Raw genomic sequence first — 16,856 nt, 5'->3', positions numbered from 1 at the left:
CCCTCCCCTCAGTAGGTTCATATTATTGGACACCTATAATCCAAGATATAATAACAGTACCAATAGTTTTTATTTCAAGAATTACCTAACGTGTTTATAAACTTTGGTGCAAGTATAATTTACAGTCAAATGTCCCCTCCCTTTTTGGTTATCATTCAGTTACCATTTTGATTTGATTTATAACTATGGTTATACTAAGCATTATATATAGAACACGGATTTCGTGTTGAAAAAAAAACAGGTATATTCCATTTTGTGGCAACGTCCCTAAAGGGACGATTCTCCTATTTCTAGCCCCTGCAGGGGGCTCCACCCTGTGGGGCAAACACCTAACTCAATATAACCTAATCTAACCTAAAATAATCTATTAAAAGCCATTTAAAAAATACGACTAATCGCTCCTTAAGGGGCGTTGCCACGAAAGGGACAATATTAAAAAAAAACCAAAAGGTTATTTTCTTTAAAAAGTTTATTTCACCATATAAATAAAAAAACAGATATATTTATTTTTTCTTTATTAAACCTGACATACGTAGTTACATACAGACATGCAAATATAAGTTTTTTTTCGATGCATAATGATTACATAGTTCTATAAGGATCAAGTCTGATATACCAAGAATGATCTTTTTGACAACTTTAAAGACTACAAACGGCTGGCCGTAGAGTTTAATGAGTTGCAAAATTCTATGACAATACTTTCGAAGATATTTGTAAAAATATCTATGCTGTATTTTAAATAATGTACGAATCTAATAGGTGCAACCCACCGTTTGGCCTTAAGCAGCATTTAAGATTACCAAAAGAAGGTCTTCTATCGTATATTAGACTTGGTCCCATAGTTTTATTATAAAGATAGATAGTTAGATATTTAGATAGAAAATAATTATTATATTTTGATGATAAGATGATAGAAAAAAATAATATTTTTAAGAAGTTTTTTTTATCATGGCATGTTGTTTTATCTAAAATTTAAGCTAGATTTTCCCTTTTATAATCCTAAAATAGGAAAGATTAACTTATTGTGAAAATAACTAAAATTCATGTACCATGTAGTTATACCTATTAATCGCTAGGGTATCTCTATCATATGATAGATATACCTAACTTTTATATGAACATTTTATTAGTATCAAAAGATAATAAAAAAAATTAAAAAAATCTTTTATATGAAAAAATAGCAAACATGTATGACAGTAAGCAATTTAGATAATCAGAATATAAGAATCAGGGTAAAGTCAACAAAAGAAATAAATCTTAGTGTGCTGTATACCTTATATATTTTTTACTGAATGATTGTATGTTTATTGATTATTTTTACAAAAAAAAGATTAAAGAATTTATATAAAATATTACTCAACAAGTATTTTTACAGTGTGACTTCGATTTCCACTTGATTAAAACCGGTTATAAGATAAATATCCTTTCCAAAATCGTATTTTTACAGCTTATTAGAAGAATGAATCAGTATAGTTTGTATGTTATCAAAGATTTAAAATATAATATGCTTATAAAGATAATATTTTTTGCTTTAAATGTACATTTGATCTATTTTTTAAGACTAGATATTTTTGGATCTAGGTGTAAATACAATAGAAGTTATATACATTGGTGATAGAAACTTAGTAGCCCGAGAATGTTCGCAAGTACAAAAAGTACAAAAGCAAATAAAAATGTACATTTTAGTAAATACACCTTTTAGAAATAAGTGAAAAACTCGAGAAACCCATATGTACAGAAAATGCACTGTACAAAATCGGCCCTAAATTTGCCTGCCATCCCTACGATACCCTCTTTCGTATTTCCGACCAGATCCAATATTTTATATTTATCTAAAGTGATTTTAATAATAAAATTAGAAAGTTGATAAGACACTCAAGTTAAATTATTTTACCTATTACATTTTTGTGGTCTAAAATCTTATTAAAATGCAAATAACTAAAAAAATGGCAACCTTCATAACTCGGATGTTGGACCAGATTTTTATGTACTCTGATAAGATGATGCTCGCAGCTGGTCAAATACCGACAACCTTAATCCAATCCCTTTACCCCATCCCTTACTCTTCAACTGAGTGAGCGTATTGACCAACAAATGGGGTCCATATTGTTCTTATTTTAAAAAGCTATTTTGCAAGACTTCATGTTATAAAATATGTTTATATGTTTATAAAATAACATCACCAAACATGAAATTTCTTCAAGAAACAGAAAATATGATGAAGTTTGTAGTAATTTTCAATTATTTGCATTTTTTTATTTCAGACACTCCAAATTTTGTTTTTCCTCACTTTTATATAATTTATCACTTATAAACTTTTGAGGTAAGCTCCTCTATAGTTTTATTATAACTTGTTTATATAGTGTGTTTTATCTATTTACATTTTTATCCTCTTTGGTTACACGAATTATAAAAAAAAAATAATGTTATCACAGTAAGAAAGTAGGTGGGGTGTTTAGCAGCTGGGCTGCAGCAGTTAGGCTGAAGATGATGGCTAGCAATTGTGTGGCTGTCAGCAGCTGGTAGCGGCTAGCTCCGGATACCCTGGGGTCAGCACCTGAAATAAGTTTTTTTTAATCAAAATATTTATATATATAGAGAGAGAAATCAATAGTTACAGATATCTGTCTATCTGTAAGTAGTAAAGGATCTACCTAGTCGCTGTACAGATATGGTTCTCATTTACAATAAAGCTTTTTATTGGTCCATGGAAGGTTTATGTCTGTTTGGGGGGAGGGTTTCTCCACCTTCCCAAGAGAAATCGACCCAAGATAATATCTAAATCATTTGGTTTATGTTCTATTAAAAAATAACAAACATAGTCTGTAATTTCTAATTACTCTAATTTAAAAATAGAAAAAAAATTCGAGTAACATCACGCAACCTCGACTATGAAAATATTGCAAAAAATGCGCAAACGAGAATAAATATAGTTAGATGGAGTATAGTAGTATTGATAGATAGATAGATTTGTGTTTGTTACTAATTTTACGGTCTGATGCAGATTCTATGGGAATATGGCAAAGATAAGATAATATAGAATTACATTAGCTGTAAGTTTTATAATCTAAATGACTATATTTTCAGAGAAACGTGAAATTGGGTATTGAAAGGTTTTAGGCTATTTGGAAGGTTTTAAGGTCCAACCTCCTTCCAAGAGATAAAAGACTCTTGAAAACCATAAATACCTAAAATTCTAATCAATCATTTTTTATCCTTATTTGGAAACCGATGAAATTATTTTCTACTCGTTTCACAGTATTTTTTTCATAAAATCCGGTCATTTGATTCAGAAATTCCTTTGTCTATTTTTGGGAAGGGACTCAAAGAAATTTCCCTCCCACCCTTTCCAATTTTAGCTTACTTTTTCTTTGTTTGACACCTCCCCTATCTAAGAGGTGTGCAAAAAAAAATGCGGACATTTTTAAAATTGAAAAATTGCGCGGCTTGTGTTAATAGTAGAAAATTCTTATGCATATCGTTAGAACCGTTATGAACTCTAGTTTTTGAAAATATAAGAACGAATCCTGTGCTACGTATAGTTAGGGAGCTACGTGGTGAAATGTTCCTATTGCCTTAAAACTTAACTTGCGAGTAAATTATCAAATATCAAAGCGGTGCCACCTCCCTCCAATTCTGGGACAAGAACCAAAACGTTGAAGTAAATATATAGAAAACTTAACCCTCTGTTCTTTTTGGGCATCATTTATTTTTTGTGTTCTATATTTGTGGTACGGTTTAGCCTTTGATGATTTTAGAATATTTCTAGCAGTAGAAACACAAACACCTGTAGTGGCAGCAACTTTTCTTAATCCAGGTGTTTTTTTATTCAATAACATTTTTTTCACTCTTTTCTGTACACTCTCTGGTGTTTTCTTCCGCCCATTAAATCCTCTATGCTTTAACGACGAACCTGTTTCTTGGCATTTAGTGTAATTTCTCACCAGGAATGAAGATCTTGTTTGTCTTGCAGGATTATTCCATACCTGGGATGCAGATCCACTTTTCAAAAATTGTCTAACCCCTCTTATGCTTGCTCCAGGGTACTTATTCATAAAAGTTTCAATCTCAACTTTTATTTGATACCTTGTTGAAGGATCCATTGTAAAAGAATGATTTCAGTACAAATATTCGTAGATTTTTTCATATTCAATTAAAGATTTGTCTGACAAATAAATACAAATATTTGAAAAGCTTTAAAAATAGGTTTATTTTTTTTTCAATATTTTTTTTAATTTTCTGGTTTACTCGCAATTCAAGTTTTAAGGCAATAGGAACATTTCACCACGTAGCTCCCTAACTATACGTAGCACAGGATCCGTTCTTATATTTCCAAAAACTAGAGTTCATAACAGTTCTAACGATATGCATAAGAATTTTCTACTATTAACACAAGCCGCGCAATTTCAATTTTAAAAATGTCCGCATTTTTTTTGCACACCCTTTAAAGTGCCCCTAGTGGTATCTAGGGGAGTAGCCGCTATTTTTCTATATTTTGTTAATCCTTGATTAGTGGCAAAGAGTAATGGTCAAAAACAAATTTTCCCATACACACACACTCACACACAAATTTGCAACCAAAAAAATTTCAAAACAGTACTGAAAATTTGGTCTTTCCCAATGCGAAAATATATTTTTAGTAGCAATGCTACTCTATCTATGTTACTTATTTTGTATTTATGTTGATTATCATTAGTTAGTCATCCAGGAAGAAAGGGGACAATGCTCTTTTTATATTTAGTCCCCAAAGTTTATAAAACAGATATAGTATAGATGTATATACAGACAACTACCTCCCTTCCTTTTTCAAAGACCTCTTTTGTCTGCTTCTAAATTATTTTCTGTTACTTGGCTGTGTTAATATAAGCGACACCATTGGTTGATTTCCAATGACCCACAAGGTTGCACAAGGTGGTTGCGATGAGGAGATACAGTTATTTAACCCTTTCTCCCTCTAGTGTCTTAGTTTAATGTTTATAATAACGTTTTCTTATTTCTTAGCTTAACAACTTTGGGGACTTTTATTTAATTTTGATTTGTTGTTTCATTAAGTTGAATGTCCAAACGTTTCATTCACAAATTGTAATCTATATAAGAAGCAATTTTGTGTATCAAAATTGTAAATGTACATCAATTTATTGCCATTGTCTTATCCCTTTAGATCCCTTGTTTTTATCAAAGGTTATCTTTTTTTGTAGACAAATGAATTGTTTGCTTATGTCATATCTTATGACAATTGTCTAAATATGGCCATACTATGACAAATATTATGACAACAAAAATGAGAGAATGAAAGAAAAATGCAATTTTGCATGTCTAAGGTAACAGTGGGAATTGATTTTAGTTTTTGTAAATTCAAAATACTGATTATAAATAATATCCTAAATCTTTATCTTTTAACTGATAAACAAAAAAAAAACAATGACTTAAGACTTATTTTTCGCATAGGAACGGTGAGGATTTCCCGTTAATTTTTTATGGCATTATTTCAAATATCCGTTTCAACTAATTTTTGTCCACAGTATCTCTGGACTTTTATAGATATAATGACATGGCTAAAATGTTTGTTTAAACATCAGATATGGAATACATTTCAAAATTAAATGTAATGCAAATATTATTTTAATTCAAGGTTAGACTGGTGTATCTTGTAGATATACTTTTGGGAGTGTTTAAATAACTGTATATCCCCATCCCAATTACCTTGATCCGCCTCTCAATTGAGTTTTTAAAAATCAACTAATAGTGTCGGGAATATTAACACAGCCAAGTTGCAGAAAACAGTTTGCTAGTAGACGAAAAGGTCATTGGAAAATGGGGGAGTATCGATTTCAAATTTTGCATGGTGATTCCTTTAGCAGTTAGGTACGATTTAGAAAGCGTAGCAACTCTATAATCATTACCAAAATGTCCGTACGTCCATTTTAAACATGATGATTTTTTTACTTTTTTAACATCAAATTTTTATGTGATCTAATTATCCGATAGATCTGATTTTTGGTATATTGATTCCTGGGACAACAAAGTATAAAGTAATAAACGAAGCAACTCTATAATCAAGTCCTAAAAATGTAAGTATGTCCATAAACATTATCCTGTATCAAGCAGTTTTCCAACAAATTTACTTAAATTTTGCTTCGACTCTTTCAATACTTTTATGTTCTGATTATTCAGTTCAGACACTATACAAGTGTTTATGTTCGTTTGTACTACAGTTTCAGTGCTTCGCTTTTATGGATGTTGTCATCCTTGTCTGTATATACATCTATACTATAGATCTGTTTCTTGTAGTATTTCAGCTACTCTATAACTAGGGTAGATAATGATATGTTCATTAGTCCATCTACCTGATCTTACATTTACGTAATAGTAAATTGTAAAAAAAATCCAAATGGTTGTTAGAGCTTAAAAGTTTCATGAATCAAAAGACAAAATACCAACATTTTTGAAAGCGAAGCTTTTCTAAAATTAGGGTCGGTCCGTACGTCCGTCCGTAACGGATAGCTTTTTTCGTTAATTTAGGCATGTTAGAATTGTCCTATCGATTTCAAACTTTGCATGGTGTTTCCTTTAGTAGTTAGGTACGATTTAGAAAGCGTAGCAACTCTATAATCATAACCAGAATGTCCGTACGTCTATTTTAAACATGTTGATTTTTTACTTTTTTAACAACAAATTTTTATGTGACTAATCATTCGATTGATCTGAATTTTGGTATATTGATTCCTGGGACAACAAAGTATAATGTTATAAGCGAAGCAATTCTATAACCAAGTCCTAAAAATGTAAGTATGTCCATAAACATTATCCTGTATAAAGCAGTTTTTTAACAAATTTACTTAGAATTTTATTTTGACGCTTATACAATTATATTCTGATTATTCAGTTCTGACACTATACAAGTATTAATGTCCGTTTGTCCTACCGTTTCAGTGCTTCGCTTTTATGATTGCTGTCATCCTTGTTTTGCTTTAATCACAAATAAGGATAAAAGGAGATTATAGAATAGCTATTTTCACATACAAGGCTAGACAAATACAAACAACAGTTGATCTCATTAGTTAAACAAGTGCGGTAATATCCAAGGCGGGAGGGGTGACATTGGGCTGTTTATTACACTAGTACTCTGATAACGTCTTCTTATTTGTTGGTTTAACACAACCTTGGGGACTTTTCTTGAATTTTGATTGATTGTTTCATTTAGTTTAGTGTCCAAACGTTGCAATCACAAATTGTAATCTACAGAAGGGGTAATTTTGTTTATCATCTTTGGGGATGTACATTCATTTTTCAGCCATTGTCTTATCCCTTTAGATCTCTGGGGCATAGAAGGTCTAGATGAACAATCCTATAAATGGACCCATCGTATCATCTGTAGGAACAGTCGGATCTCATTATTGGTTAGAAACTGTTCACATTTATGGTACATTTTCCCTCATATATAATATCAGTAAAAGTAACAATTATTTATGTCTGTACGGACAAAATTAATTGTAGAGTTGATACGCAACTGAAATGTGGTAAAAGGGTTTATTCAATAAACAGCTAATGAGGGGAGGGGGGCTGAGATAAATAAAGGGAGGGACACATCAAAAAACAAAAACTAAAGAAAAAGAATGGGGAAGCAATTTTGGATATAGGCCTAATTGGGAGGTGGGGGGGGGGGGGGGAAGGGTTAAAGTAAACAAGAGGGGGATAAAAGACCTATTGACATTGAGAAAGGCCTATTTAATTAATAGGGAGATAAAATAGTAGGGGGGTAGATGTTATTTCAGAGTTATATGGAAAAGTAAATCAGTACTAATAGTCATTTTATTCCTCTGTAAAGTTATGTACCAAAGTAACGGGATGTCTGACTGTCTGTCTATCAAAAAGAATTTTTGTATGTAAGTCATTTGTTATCGGTCTTATTTTTAGGAAAGTTTTTTATTAGTTAAGGCAATTTTAAGGCTATTTGAAGGAGGTTTAGCTGTGTTATTGAAAAAGACAAAATAAATAATATTTTCTCCAATTTATCTATCCCTTGATGCTTGCAATGAAAGATATTGGATTATTGGTATTAGGATCTGATTCTATTCATTGTTTGTTGGTGGTGGATGAGACACAGCCAGGGATACAAGGATAGGATGATTATACATATTATTATTATATTCATTGTTTGTTGGTGGTGGATGAGACACAGACAGTGATACAGGGATAGGATGATTATATATATTATTATTATATTCATTGTTTGTTGGTGGTGGATGAGACACAGACAGTGATACAGGGATAGGATGATTATATATATTATTATTATATTCATTGTTTGTTGGTGGTAGATGAGACACAGCCAGGGATACAGGGATAGGATGATTATATATATTATTATTATATTCATTGTTTGTTGGTGGTAGATGAGACACAGACAGTGATACAGGGATAGGATGATTATATATATTATTATTATATTCATTGTTTGTTGGTGGTGGATGAGACACAGACAGTGATACAGGGATAGGATGATTATATATATTATTATTATATTCATTGTTTGTTGGTGGTGGATGAGACAAGGCATTCATGGAAACAGGGATAGGAAAATACAAGATAATATTATTGGTGTATAGGACATTTCAAAATTTTAGAACATAAATAACCATCATTTATTCACAAAGTTTTAACAATGTTTTCTTATTTGTTGGCTTAACAACTATGGGAACTTTTTTAAAATTTGATTGGTTGGTTCATTAAGTAGTGTCACACCGGTTGAATTGAACCACAAATTGTAATCTACAGAAGGGGTAATTTTGTGTGTCATCATAGGGGGATGTACATTAATTTATTGGGTATTATTTTATCCCTTTAGATCCCTGGCCAAAAACACACACAAGTACACACATACATACAAGATTGTATGCATTATCATTTCATTCACTGTTAGTCTATAACCTATCTATAAAATATCTATCTATCAAGTGTTTTATTGAGCATCTATCCGAATAGATCAATCATTATAAAATGAACTGCATTAATAGTATCAATTTTTTATGGGGATGTGGGTTATTGAGGATTTAATTATATTGAAAAGAGGACGTGTGTTGATCTACCCTCCCCAAAAATAGACAAAAACCTGACTGTTCTTTCCTGAAATAGACAGCCTGCTCTGTCCAGTAGTTTGCGAGATCTTTTTGTACAGACAAATATCCTTCATTTATTTCAATTTGAAAAAAAAACTTACTTATGTCTGCACTGATGATTAGATCCTCTCTGATTCTATATTCTGTTCCGGGGATAGTTATCTCACAGCCTAGTTGTACACCCCTAGCATAGATAGATAGATAGATAGATAAAAAGATAGATAGATAGATAGATAGATAGATAGATAGATAGATAGATAGATAGATAGATAGATAGATAGATAGATAGATAGATAGATAGATAGATAGATAGATAGATAGATAGATAGCTAGATAGATAGATAGATAAATGTTGCCATTTTTGTTATGTTTGGATTTTTTGAATTCTCCAAAGATAGGTAGGTATAAATCTCTTGTTTTGCAAAGCGAGATATATCATTTCAAGGAAAACTGTTATACCTCTAAATTTTGCAAGTAAAACTTGATTGTTTTTACGTATTTTTTTTGTTTTTGGTTTATTTTAACTTGCATAAAAACCAATTGGCAAAAAAAGGTGAATACAAGATAGTTTTTATTCAGATGAAACATCCCTCTTTGGTTGTTTGGTTTTTTAGCATTCCCCGTGTTAGTGGGAGCTGTGCAAATTAATGTGCACAAAATTCGCAAAATTCCTTTAAATTGAAAGTTGACCACAAACAAAACAAAAAAAAACTTATTCATCATGATTTTTAGGTTATGTTAGTAAAGTATTTGCTAGAAGAGCCCCATATGGATGGACTCTGCAAGGTAAGAGCTCCCAGAGGGGCAAGAGAAAGTTTGGAGGGGGATGTTTATTTCTGTGATGCTGATTTTCGGTTCAGAGGATCATACCAAAATTCTTTAGCTTTGCATTCTAGAGTAGCCAATACAGGAATAGTAATACTAAAAATAAATTAATTTTACCCCCAAGGTTATGTGTGAAATTATGCCTTTGATAGATTATATTAGAATACAGGGATAAGAAAATGAAAGAAAATTTATATGTTGAAGGTAAGCTTAAAAATTAGAGTCATATTCAATAGAGTTTTCAATCATTACTTACACACACAGTTACAGGGTTAGGGAAGTCAATCTTTATAGAACACTAGTTGCATGTTGAAAGTGCATATCAAATAACTTTGCATACAAACACTTATTTATTTATTTGCAAAATGTTGATAAATGTCATAACAATGTTCAACTGATAAAATGTAGGGCTCGGCAGCTGCGCGTAAGCCAAAGAGAAATTGACGTTTTAAAACTTCAGCTGGAAGTATAAATTAAATATCAAGCATCGCTGAATCGGCTATTTAAGCCAGATCACAAAATTTTATTTTGTACAAAATTATCTATAGATTTAAAGAAAAGTGTCTTAAAATCATAGATGAGTTATTAATATAAGATTTTATTCAATTTTTGTAGATTTTTTTATATGATTTTGAATTAATTTTTTATTAAATCAATTTTGGTGATCTGACGACCATAGCCGATTTGGCAATCCTAATTTATTGTAAGAATCCACCTTTGATTCCTAACATGGCAATTCGTTCTTTCTGTATAATCAGAAAACCACTATCAGATTTAAATTTTCAAATAAAGCGCGGCTGCCGAGCCCTAAAAAATGTTATAACAAATTTTGAAGTTAGATTGTCATTCTAATCAATGACACGGGCTCAATATATTGATATTTCTTTTTTAAATGTACAGCTTCTCTTTAAGTTTATATTGTACTAATATTATTCTAATATTTCCATTTTTTGTCAAATATTTTTTTCCTCTACTAAATTAAAAGATCAAAATTTTTCATAAAGTAAAACTTTGTGTTTGGCAGATATCTGAACAGCGCAAATGCCGCAATCCATGTTTTAACCCTTTCGTGAAGAAATTAAATTATTGACAAATTATACACACCTGACACTCTCTGTATGAAAAGATGTAGAAAGATTGATTGTAAAAAGACCATCAGCATTCTCCTTGATTTCTGTTTTGTCTACCTCCCTCTCAGAATCACTAAAATAACAAATATATTAATGGAACAAGAACATTTCTAGGCGATTTCCCTCTCATTACATTTGGACCACAATCAAAACTTTTATAAAAAGAAGTATTTTCATGCTTATTTTAGGTTAGGATAGGCCATGAAAAGGTTAATATAGCTACAGAGGGATAGTACTCGCATGGTTTTCTTCAAAAATAAAATTAAGGAGGGTTTTGGTGGTCAAAAATAGGTTTGAGTTAAATCAGTCAATAAGGTCAACAACCATGTCAAGAACCATGTAAAAAGAAGACGAAAAGATATCTTTGGAGATAAAAATTTTTAACAATTTTTTTTAACCAAAGGAGAAAAAAAAGTCATTTATAAACAGTTAAACAAAAAGTTTTTTTCTAAGAAATTTACTTTTAGAGCTGTTTAGTTCCTTAAATAATGTTTATTTACATAAATAAAAGACAAAACGTCAGACATAATCTCTTTTCACTTTTTGTAAAAGGTTTCACATTCCTTTTACTTTTATTTTTCAACATTTAAAGTGTTAAAAGGATTAGCACTAACATTTACATTGTTTTCACAAAATAAATGGAAATTTTATTTTTAGACTCACACTTTGTAAAAGATAAAAATATGAAGGCAAAATAATTGGATAAGCTGTTTTAAACTGACAAAAAGTTAGAGACTCTTTAACTGACTGATAAATCAAAAGTAATCAAACCCCTTAGTTACAGAGTAGCTTTAATTCTACTTATAGAATATCTTGCTCCTCCTTACAGTATATTTCGTTAGCCGTGCAGGTCACATGGCACGGCTGTCAAACTGAAAAAATGACAGACAAACGAACATACCCATGTTACATAGTAGCTGTGCTACTCAGATGTAAAATCTTACCCCTCCTTCCAGTATATTCTGGCAACAGGTGACAGGAAGATTCCGTAAGCCGTGCAGGTCATTATGGCACGACCATCAGACTGATAAAATGACAGACAAACGAACAGACCTTAGTTATAGAGAAGCTGAACGGTTACAGATAGATAACTTACCCTTCCTTCCAGTATATTCTGGCTACTGGTGACGGGAAGATTCCGTTAGCAGTGCAGGTCATCGTGGCACGACTGTCAGACCGATAAAATGACAGACGTACGAACAGACCCTAATTAAAGAGTAGCTATGCTACTCTAAATAGCATGACTTACCCCTCCTTCCAGTATATTCTGGCTACAGGTGACGGGAAGATACCGTTAGCTGTGCAGGTCACCATGGTCCGACCGTCACGCTCAGAACTGCTGTGACTAAACTGTACGCGTGAGGGGGGAACTAAAAAAATAAATAATTTAATAAATGTTTTTTTTATTTACTTCTTAGGATGTCCCTGAAAGTGTAGTTGAATATATTGGCCCATCATTTGTCTTAGATTATCCTTATACTAAAGTAACAGGATGATTGTCTGTGTGTCTGTCTGTGTGTACCGAAGGATCTCGCTAACCGCTGAACCGATCGGGTTCTCCTTAACAGGGTAGCTTCTCATAAGTCCCGGGAAGGTTTATAACTATTTTGGGGGAGGGTACCACCACCCTCCCAAGAGAAATGACAAAAAAATCAAAAAAAATTTAAATTTAGGGGAGACTTCAACGTCAAATAAGGTGGTATCGTACATAAAAAATTAACTTTAACAAACAACAACATTTAAAGTGCCACTAGAGGCCTCTAGGGGCGTAGCCGCTAGTTACAATTATAGCACTATACATATTTTTTTTAAAATTAAGTTGAAAATAAAAGTCATGATTTTATTTGCTGGATGTAAATAGTTTTTCTTTCGTTGAAATATCTCTTCCTTATTTTATTACTTATTATTTCAATATTTTGTTGTTGAATGTTTAGCATATGTGTAATATATTATTTCTAAACATTTTATAACCTAATCCAGGGTCCATACAAACGCTACGATGTTTAATTACATCCACAAACATCATCTACAGTTTACGCCTTAGCTCTAATCTTATTTACTTCAGTAATGTTGCAGCTAGTGGCGTGCACAGAGTTTTGTTAGGGGTAAGACCCTTGAGGCATGCCTTGCTATTTTCAATTTTCAGGGGTGTTGACACGCCCCTTCCGCACAATCATAGTTGCATCTTTGGTAATATAATACTTTTCTAATTATTATTCCAGTTATGACGCTTCTGCGACAGTGATATGACACCCCCGCCAAACCCTAATGCATGTACGCAAAAGAAATATGATGAGATTAAAAAATGTCCATTGTTTGTTCTTCACAAATCCTATATACACTTTTCAGTTGATACGCATAAATGCGTCATATGGGGGGAGGATAAAAAGGGAAAGAAATGACGCAAAAAATGCGTAGGGAATATTTTTTAGATAGAATATCTCCTCATTATTTTGAATACTTCTATCATATTGTTTGTTTGGCTGTCAATAGCAGGGGTGTAAATTTGATGCAACCAGAGTTATTAAAAGCGAAGCTTTTCTATAATCAAATTTGATGATTCCTATAAGAGTTGGGTACAATTAAGGAGGCGTAGGATAGTGAGATGATAATAATATGGTTACTTAAACCTTAATAATACATATCTCAAATGGTTTTCATGGGCTAGAGTCGCAGCCATTGGCATTAGTATGAAGACTTCAATTGTCTTTTTGTCTTAAAAAGATTTTAAGATAGATAGAATAGATAACGAATGTTTTATTCTTTTAATCTAACTGTTAACAAAAAAATTGTCATAAGATTTAATGTTGTGTAATATATTAAAATGAGCATAGCTACTTTTTAATTTGATTTTCATGTATTTTATCAAACCAGCTCAAAAGTAGAAGCTTTAATTTCAGTGAGAAATAATTAATCTTTTAATTAAACTATTTTCTGCCAATTCTGTTGAAAAGAAATTACTAGATTAAGAATATAATTTATATCATCAATTAAAAAATATCTTTAGACTGTTATTTATGATTAAAATGTTTAGGCAGTCTAGTTTTTCCTTTAGATATAATACCCCTCTATAAATAATATTTAAATCTATGGCTTTCAAAGCTGCGATCCCATTGTATAAATGTTACTTGTTCTACACCATAAGATGATAATAAGATATAGCACACTCACTACAAAAAATCTTAATCATTTCACATTTATCAATAGAAAAAACAAGAATTTTAACATTCAAAGAAAGGCATGGCAAATATTTAAAACAAAAATATTATACCATAAAACTAGTAGTTTTTAAAATTGTTTCAATGATGTATTACTAAATATGGGATTATTGTTGAATACAGACGAAGTTATATTGTAGCTGCTTTAATGCTTAGAACTTGTGGTACTAGGACGAACAGACATACAGACGAAGTTATATTGTTGCTGTGCTACTAAAAATTTGAAAAATATTGCTATAGTTACATTAATTGTTTAATTTTATGCTTAAACTTCTTATACTAGGAGGGACAGACGGACAGGCGAACATACATAGTTATATAGTAGCTACGCTTCTAAAAATGTAAGACATATTGCTATAGTTACATTAATTGTTTTATATATTTATGCTTAGAACTTGTGGTTCTAGGACAGACAGACGGACAGATGAACATACAGAGTAATATAGTAGCTACGCTCCTAAAATTGTAAGACATATTGGTATAGTTACATTAATTGTTTTATTTTATGCTTCAATTTCTTATACTAGGACAGACAGACGGACAGGCGAACATACTAAGTTATATTGTAGCTAGTGCTACGTTACTAAAAATGTAAGACATATTGCTATACTTACATTAATTGTTTTATTTTATGCTTAGAACTTGTGGTTTTTACATTCTCATATTGAATTATAAAACAATAAAATGGTATAGCTTTTCTAAATTTATAGTTTGGCCGTTAGTTCGTTATTAGGGAACTTGAACGGAAAAATATGAATAGAAACGTTTTTTTTTATTATAAACTTTTGCTAAAACTTATATACCAATAGAATAGTTTCTTTATTTACCATTACTAAATTATATTTCACTGTTTCTCGAGTTTTTGTAGCTAAGCAACTTATGCAAATAATCGTACTTGTTTTCAAATAGGAACAAAAAATACATATCATTTAGGGATAAATTTGGATCGTCCCTAGCCTCAGGGATTGCGAAGAAGTCATGGTAATATCCTATTCCTGAAGCATCTATGAAAAGTGCAATTATATAACAATGTTTTAATTTTAATTTTTGAATTTGTTGTTTATTAAATTGGGAGAGGGATCATTTTTTCTTTAATCCTTGACATGCTATGTGAAATTTTAAGTTAACTTTAAACATATTAGAAATTTTAAAAGTTTGAAAAAGAAACATGTTTATGCAAAAATTGCATATTAGTTTTTCTTTTTTTTGATGTATACAAATATTAAGAAATAAAGGTTGCATATGAGTTTTCATGTTTTGAAGTTTGTACTATTATTAAGCTATAAAGGTTGGAAACAAAAATACACAGATGATTTACATCTAACATTGTGGACTTTTTAGCTTTATAGCATAAACCAATACGATAGCGGTAATAAACTTTTTTGTTTAATTATACTAAAAACTTATATGCAATGCACTAACTATCAACCATATTTAAGCCACAGCTAAGTTTGAGCGATAATTTTGAAATTCAAAGGTACACAAAAAAATGCTAAAATTTTTTTCAAAAAGGCGCTGAGAGCATAAAAATATGTGCCTTAGTTTCATAATTAATTAAGCACATAGTAAAAAAACTTCTCAATTTAATTATTTCATTGAAAAACCGTAATTCCTTAATATACATATAAAACAAAGTTTATGCAAATTCGAATAAAAAAACTTGGAAGTTCAATTCAGTTTAATTACATAGTTGATCTTGCAATTTTTGTGGAGCGAAGCTACCCTACATGCTGGTTTGTCTTTATATCTGTCCGTTTATCTACATCATATTAAAATTACCATTTTTCCTCTTTGAAATATTACTAGGAATTGTGTGTATCATCTTTTAGACATGCAACGATTAAAATTGATTTTCATATTTGAAAAGCTGAATTTGTATTTATACTATTTTCAAGTCGTTGCTTTTTTATTCTTAATCGTAATTGTTAAACTAATCGGCGATCTTATGCTAGCCTAGTGGCATTTTAAACTATTAGTTTTATATTGATGAAAAAACAGCAAGGATTATGAACTAAGTGTACACAATTTAATGTTAAATGTTTTTTTTTATAAAAATGTGTAAATAATTAATTTTTTTGTTAATCCTAATTAAATGAAACCCTACAAATATCAGTGTTTACTAAATTATTGCCTCAATAAACACTAGCGGATGCGTCTCTAGCATCAAGGGACCTCGTATTGGAAGAGGTAGGTAAGATTTGAAAAAAAAACTAAAACCATTCCAAGTTTTAAATCTAAAACTAATAAAGCCTAAAATAGTCCTAAGATCTATGTAAAGCTTTCCTAAAATGGAGAATGTTTAGAAGTTATAAAATCTTGGGCTACATATAGTGGATAGAAAAAAAGAATAATAGAGTAGATTTTCGTTGCTCGTTAAGAGATGCTTTAAAAAAATATTCAACTACATAAAATCTGATTTTCTTTACAGAAATATGCACAACAATTCAAAAATACAAAGTAGGCTTTTTAAAAATATCAGCGATCTATTTTTGGAAAATCCCGAGAAATTCACGTTTCCCTTTAACTGTTTGATAATAAAATTATTTTTATGGAACGAGTAATTC

General features: G+C 30.9%; 1 protein-coding gene across 1 annotated transcript in view; it reads right to left on the bottom strand.

Annotated features, from left to right (window-relative positions):
- Positions 1 to 454: 454 nt before the first annotated feature.
- The window catches only part of LOC145321731 (uncharacterized), a 129,098-nt gene continuing 112,696 nt past the window's right edge, over positions 455 to 16,856 (bottom strand). Inside the window, exons 6-9 of the mRNA XM_080163282.1 lie at positions 12,324 to 12,444; positions 11,049 to 11,147; positions 9,221 to 9,303; positions 455 to 2,557 (exon numbers count right to left, since the gene is read on the bottom strand). Coding sequence (XP_080019408.1) covers positions 2,430 to 2,557; positions 9,221 to 9,303; positions 11,049 to 11,147; positions 12,324 to 12,444 — 431 coding nt within the window. The 3' untranslated portion in view covers positions 455 to 2,429. The remainder of the gene's footprint in view (positions 2,558 to 9,220; positions 9,304 to 11,048; positions 11,148 to 12,323; positions 12,445 to 16,856) is intronic.

This window comes from Acartia tonsa, chromosome 6 (genome assembly GCF_053477335.1).
Source record: "Acartia tonsa isolate MP-2025a chromosome 6, ASM5347733v1, whole genome shotgun sequence".
Classification (NCBI taxonomy): Eukaryota; Metazoa; Arthropoda; class Copepoda; order Calanoida; family Acartiidae; genus Acartia; species Acartia tonsa.
This window is presented reverse-complemented; position numbering and strand designations above follow the sequence as displayed.